The sequence below is a fragment of the Diplotaxodon limnothrissa genome, linkage group LG22 (genome assembly GCF_057381915.1).
Source record: "Diplotaxodon limnothrissa isolate DT_005_m linkage group LG22, D_limnothrissa_male_GT1.1, whole genome shotgun sequence".
NCBI lineage: Eukaryota > Metazoa > Chordata > Actinopteri > Cichliformes > Cichlidae > Diplotaxodon > Diplotaxodon limnothrissa.
The window spans coordinates 23,054,675-23,061,123 of NC_140616.1; the positions used below are offsets into that span (position 1 = coordinate 23,054,675).

General features: G+C 53.0%; 1 protein-coding gene across 1 annotated transcript; it reads left to right on the top strand.

Annotated features, from left to right (window-relative positions):
• Positions 1 to 940: 940 nt before the first annotated feature.
• On the top strand, positions 941 to 3,427 carry LOC146609962 (uncharacterized). Its single transcript, XM_085346679.1, has one exon. It carries the CDS (start codon positions 941 to 943, stop codon positions 3,425 to 3,427), a length of 2,487 nt encoding a protein of 828 aa, XP_085202805.1.
• The last annotated feature ends 3,022 nt before the right edge of the window (positions 3,428 to 6,449 follow it).

Consider the following 6,449-nt stretch of genomic DNA (forward strand, 5'->3'; position numbering starts at 1 on the left):
GAATGAAACCAAGCCAGAGCGAGTGGAGATGCAGCAGATAACCCCCGAAAAGCTAGATGACTTCTAACAATATCAAAGATTCACCAGAACAAGTGCTGATGTTGTGTTGCTACCTCCGAGCAATCCCCAAGTTCACCTTACCCCCTCTTTTTTTCCCTTTGTGTCTTCATTTGTCTGCAACTACTGATTTTTAGGAAAATCCAACAAATGTTACACTTACTTGGCCGGTGTGTTATCCCCTCCTCCTCTTCCTGCTTTCATCCCTTTGTCACGGACCCAGCTCTGGAGGACTCGGGGTCCGTGAGCAGTTTTGACTCACCTCCCGTTGATATTGTTGTTATTATTATTTTGGTGATGTGTGTGTTTTTCTGCACTGTGCTGTGTTAGTCTGTGTCCCACTCATATGTATAGGCAGGGTATGGGTGTGTATGTCTGCGGGTGTGGCTGGAGGATGGAGCTCAGCCACCTGCAGGCCTGAGGGGTGTGGCCCTGCGGAAGGACTGGCCACACCTGAAGTTCATGCCACACCTGTTGGTGATCAGGGCTCGTCGGGGGAGCTACTTAGGAGAGAGTTGGAGCTCCCACCGGCGCAGGATCATTAAGCTAAGACTCCAAGTCAGTGTGTAGCATTAGGAAGTGCGGATCGTGTGTGTGCGCGCGGGTTTAGTGTTTAACGGCTGCTTCTGTATTGTCCTGCAGGTGAAACGAGGGACCAGAAGGGCAGCACGCACAGGGTGTGCAGTAACACAACAGCGGGGAGCACGAGCACGAGCACAGACGTCGGAGGGAAGCACGCACACGGGGTTCGAGGGAGCAACGGGGAGTTATTGTGTTTACAGCTTTCCACTGTAAATAAAGAGCACTGTTTGCATCGCAGAGTCTGCGTTTTGGGTCCTCCTTTCCCCACATCCCCACGGTCTGCCCTCGAGACCGTGACAGAATGATCCTGCCAACCACCATGGACCCAGCAAACTCAGGAGTTGCCACGGAGGAGAGATCTCTCGCGCAGCTATGGGATTACTGCCGGAGCGTGATCCAGGCTGTAGACCCACACAGGAGACACCTACAGGTAGTGTTCCTTGACAATTACCTCACATCCACTACCCTCACCATGAACATTTTGGACATTAACAAACTTAGGCAATTGATCACTAGTTTAAGGGAGAGCTCGAGTTTTGAATTATTTGGGTTGGGTGGCCTGAGCACGGACAGTTCGGCTGCTCTCCTAGAGACTCTTGCCGCTTGGTTTTTCACGCGTCGGCGGAGGGCTTTCCCGTCGATGCTCGCGGCACAATCGTTTGATCCGCCATTACAGAAGGCATGCCGCACTCTCCACCGCCATTCCATTACGCCTCAACCTACTCCTGCGGTTTCAGCCCGGTCAGCTGGCAACGGACCGACAGCACTCATTACCGCAGTGAGTAAACCAGACTATATTGTTTCAATAATAAACCCTGTCATTGACAATCAAAACACAGATGAACAGCGGATTTCCATGCACGCGGCCCCGCCTTCACGGAGGAGAAGGCGTCCTCGCAAGCAGCGTTCAACCACATCCACACTCACTCCTGTGCTGGTCGAAGACTCAGGACCAGCGGCTCTGGACGCCACAGTGAGTAAAATGGACTCTGCCGGTGTTATGAATTCCCTTCCTGTAAACACGAAAATAGAAACTGTTTGCTGTACCTCCAAAGACTCAGAAAATGTTCCCTCTGAGACTGTAAGCTGGGAGCTGGGGAGTTCCGAGCATACAGACCCAAATGACTTTTTGGCTCAGTCTGACCGTATGGAGACGGAGGTTCTCCCCAGGGCTTCCCCAGAGGCCAAACTGGAGGTCTCAGTTGCCTCTGGACCCCTGGAATTTGTTGAGCCAGCTGTAACATTTTCATCCTCTCCACCCTTCATAATAGCCATCTCACCCTCACCTCAGCCTGCTGCCCAGCTGGTAGCTCAGTCTTCAGTCCAGTCAGCCTCTCACCTTCATCCTCAGTTGGAGGTCGATATGCCGGCTGGACCACCTCTGCCATCATTTCACCCATCTGTCCCTGCATCGCTGTCCAGTCTACCGGGAGTAGCTGCCACACCATCGTCGCCTCCGCCCTCTGCAGCCACTTCTTTACCAGAGTTCCGTCCGACTGCAGCAACCACAGTACTCTCGGCTTTGCTGTCCGCATCACCTACTCTACCTTCACCTTCCCCACCTGCGGACACCGCGTCACCATCTTCGCCTCCGGATCATCCATCTGTGGCTGAAGCGCAGCCGGAGATGCCCGCACGGCCAGCTGTGGAGCCCTGCGAGCCGGCGCAGGAGCCCGGAGAGCGGGAGGCGGAGCAGGAGCTCAGAGAGCGGGAGGTGCCCGCACGGCCAGCCGTGGAGCCCTGCGAGCCAGAGCAGGAGCCCGGAGAGCGGGAGGAGCAGCTCAGCGAGGTGGAGCAGGAGCTCAGAGAGCAGGAGGTGCCCGCACGGCCAGCCGTGGAGCCCTGTGAGCCGGAGCAGGAGCCCGGAGAGCGGGAGGAGCAGCTCGGCGAGGCGGAGCTCAGAGAGCGGGAGGTGCCCGCACGGCCAGCCGTGGAGCCCTGCGAGCCGGAGCAGGAGCCCGGAGAGCGGGAGGAGCAGCTAGGCGAGGCGGAGCTCAGAGAGTGGGAGGTGCCCGCACGGCCAGCCGTGGAGCCCAGCGAGCCGGAGGAGGAGCAGCTCAGCGTGCCGGAGGAGCTAGGCGAGCCGGAGGAGCCCGCACCGCCAGCTGCGGAGCCCTGTGAGCCGGAGCTGGAGCAGCTCAGCGAGCCGGAGATAGGCGAGCGGGAGGAGCTCAGCGAGCCTGTGGAGCCCGCGCTGCCACCGGAGGAGCTCGGAGGTCCGGAGAGACCCGCTCAGCCTGAACTGGAGGTCAGCGAGTCAGATGGACCATCACGTCTAGCGCGCCCTCCACGCCAGCTACGCCCAGCGCGTCTGCGTCAGCAACCGGCGCGTCATCGACCGGCATGTCATCGGCCATGTACCACACCTCGCTGTTGTTCACCGGAGCTGCGCTGCCGCCACTGGATCCCGGGCAGGCCGCCTGGGGAGGAGCGCCGCCGCCGTCGGACCCGGGGCAGGCCGCCGGAGGAGCAGCAGTGCCGCCACCGCCACTGGATCCCAGGCAGGCCGCCTGGGGAGCAGCGCCGCCGCCGTCGGACCCGGGGCAGGCCGCCGGAGGAGCAGCAGCGCCGCTACCGCCACTGGATCCCGGGCAGGCCGCCTGGGGAGCAGCGCCGCCGCTACTGGGCCCGGGGCTCGCCACCGGAGGGGCAGCAGTGCCGCCGCCACTGGAGCAGTGGCAGGCCCCCAGAACTGTTTTGCTGCTGCTGCCGGACCCGTGGCCGTCCGCTGGAGCTGCAACGTTGCCGCCATTGGACTCGAGGTAGGCCCCCTGAACTCTTTTTGTAATGATGGGCCGCCTGAGACTGTTTTGTGGCGTTTTTCCTTTTTTGCTCCGTTGCAGGGGGTGCGGTCGGACTTTGGAAGTGTGACCTTGGGGGGGTTGTTTCTTTTGTGGTTTTTGGTTCTGGCCCTCCGTCCTGGACCCCCGCCGCCCGCCCTGGGTTGGTTGTGCTGTGGTTTTTGGTTTGTGTTTTTGTTTTCGGGTCGTCGGGAGCCGACCCTTAGAGGGGGGGTACTGTCACGGACCCAGCTCTGGAGGACTCGGGGTCCGTGAGCAGTTTTGACTCACCTCCCGTTGATATTGTTGTTATTATTATTTTGGTGATTTGTGTGTTTTTCTGCACTGTGCTGTGTTAGTCTGTGTCCCACTCATATGTATAGGCAGGGTATGGGTGTGTATGTCTGCGGGTGTGGCTGGAGGATGGAGCTCAGCCACCTGCAGGCCTGAGGGGTGTGGCCCTGCGGAAGGACTGGCCACACCTGAAGTTCATGCCACACCTGTTGGTGATCAGGGCTCGTCGGGGGAGCTACTTAGGAGAGAGTTGGAGCTCCCACCGGCGCAGGATCATTAAGCTAAGACTCCAAGTCAGTGTGTAGCATTAGGAAGTGCGGATCGTGTGTGTGCGCGCGGGTTTAGTGTTTAACGGCTGCTTCTGTATTGTCCTGCAGGTGAAACGAGGGACCAGAAGGGCAGCACGCACAGGGTGTGCAGTAACACAACAGCGGGGAGCACGAGCACGAGCACAGACGTCGGAGGGAAGCACGCACACGGGGTTCGAGGGAGCAACGGGGAGTTATTGTGTTTACAGTAGTGATGGCCAAATGAAGCTTTCCGAAGCACTGAAGCTTGTATTGAAAAACGGTTCATTACTCGAAGCTTTTCAACACAGTCCTCTCCGGTGACATCTGGTGGTGAAAATTTTGAAGAGCAGCTTGAATCTGCAAAATAAAACGGACTGCTCAATTATCACTGCTCACTCAAGAGTGGAGTTCTCTCTGATATTGGGCCACCGTTCCGTTGCTTTGAACATGTAATTGGTTTTGTTTTCTCGATTGGGGGGCTGAAAAAAATGTAATGCGTATCTGCGTAATACATTTTGATCAATAAACTTTCCCTATTTAAACATGCACTATGGTGTGGCCTTTCTTTGCTCATAACTCCTTGATGTTGGTAAATACAATAAGTGAGCAATATATATAATATACATATGAGAATGCACAGCACATTATGGAGTATGCCCCTGCTGTGAAGTCCTGCCTCCATCTACTTGTCGTTTAATCACTGGACAGCTGGACAGGTTCATACAAAATATTAGATGAGGCCAATTGTCCTATACATATTTTTGACCTAGGGGTGGGATTGATTGTGAACTGGAAAGGGAAAATGCTTAGGGAGCTGAGTACGGCTGCATCGTCACTGATTTGTAGAATCATTTTTGATTCGATACAGGATCCGATTCAATTTGATTGGAATCTGGAAAGTTTTGCCTCAGTCAGAAATATTACAATTCTGATCATTTAACAGTATATATCCATAATTTCGTATCTATTAAAAGAAAGCTGACACATGTGAGACTTAATTAGAGATGTAAACAGAGAGTTATGAAACCTGCAGCTGCAGAAGCCAGCGGGAAAAAAGAGGCAAACACAGCGCGGACCCGACGACGCACCAAAATCTGACTCTGACGCGTCGGGTCCGCGCTCTGTGTTCACGTTTGTATGCAGAATCCGTAAACCTGCTCCCAGTTACTGTTTTAGCTGCATGGTGTTTGACGACATGTTGTGAGGTTTAACCTGAGATGCTGGCGTTTCAGGCATAATAACGTTAATTTACAAATCGACACGGGATTTTAATGAATCAATATCACTTTATTCAATTTAGCATGGATTGTAATCAGAAAGGCGATAATCAAAACCCACCCCTAATCAAGAACTTGCAAAGTAAAAACATGATCAATGTAAGGTAGCCCTTTTGTTATTTACATTTAAAAAGAGGATTAGTGTTACTGTGCGCTGGCTGAGTCTGTTTCTTTTCTTAGAAATAGTTTCTCCTGCCCTGGAGAAAATCCACTTGCATGGAACAGAAGAGGCTGTGGAGTGCAGGAACTACACTGCAAGCTGGTAGATATGCAGGTATTCCTGGGTCCTGCAGACTATCACCTAAAAACAATAAACAAAATGATTTTCTAAACTGTAGCAATGTAATGTACGTATAGTGTCAAATACATTGTTGTAGTCTTCATTAGCTTTAATTCACATGGAAGTGTTCCTAAAGTCATATGCTGTAATGATATTTCCATTATGAAAACATGATTTTGGACATTTCAAGTTTTTCACTTCGGCAGATAAAATGAATTGAGCAAAATCAACTCAAAATATTCCCACACGCCAGAATGTCCTCTCTTCCTCGCTGGCTCCATATCTGTCAGTGGAATGATCACCTCTTCGCTCTCTGTCACCATCAACACACTCCACGAATCCCGTGGATGATTCACTTCCTTATATCCGTTTGAATCAGGTACCGAAGCAGTTACGTGCGTAATGAAGCTTCGGACGTCACTGGTCACGTGACTTTTGCCAAACGAAGCAAGCCTCGACACAGTGCTTCTGAACCAGTGTGTTGTTTTTTTCGACACGCTCCGGAGCGTCAGCTTCAAGCGGGCCATCACTAGTTTACAGCTTTCCACTGTAAATAAAGAGCACTGTTTGCATCGCAGAGTCTGCGTTTTGGGTCCTCCTTTCCCCACATCCCCACGGTCTGCCCTCCAGACCGTGACACCCTTTCCTATTCCATGCCTTTTTCATGATGTATTTTTCTTGTCTTGCTGAGTTATGTCTGCTCGCATTGTGACCTTTTGTGTTTTGCCAGAGTCCTCCAACAATAGCAGAGGTTTGGACCTGGTTAAAATTACTTTCATGTGAAATTATATCTGCCATCTATCCAAATTCCTCCTCTGCAAGTACAAATATGCCTGTATATATGCAGGTCGCATATTCACGACACCTCATTAGATTATGCTATAAAGTA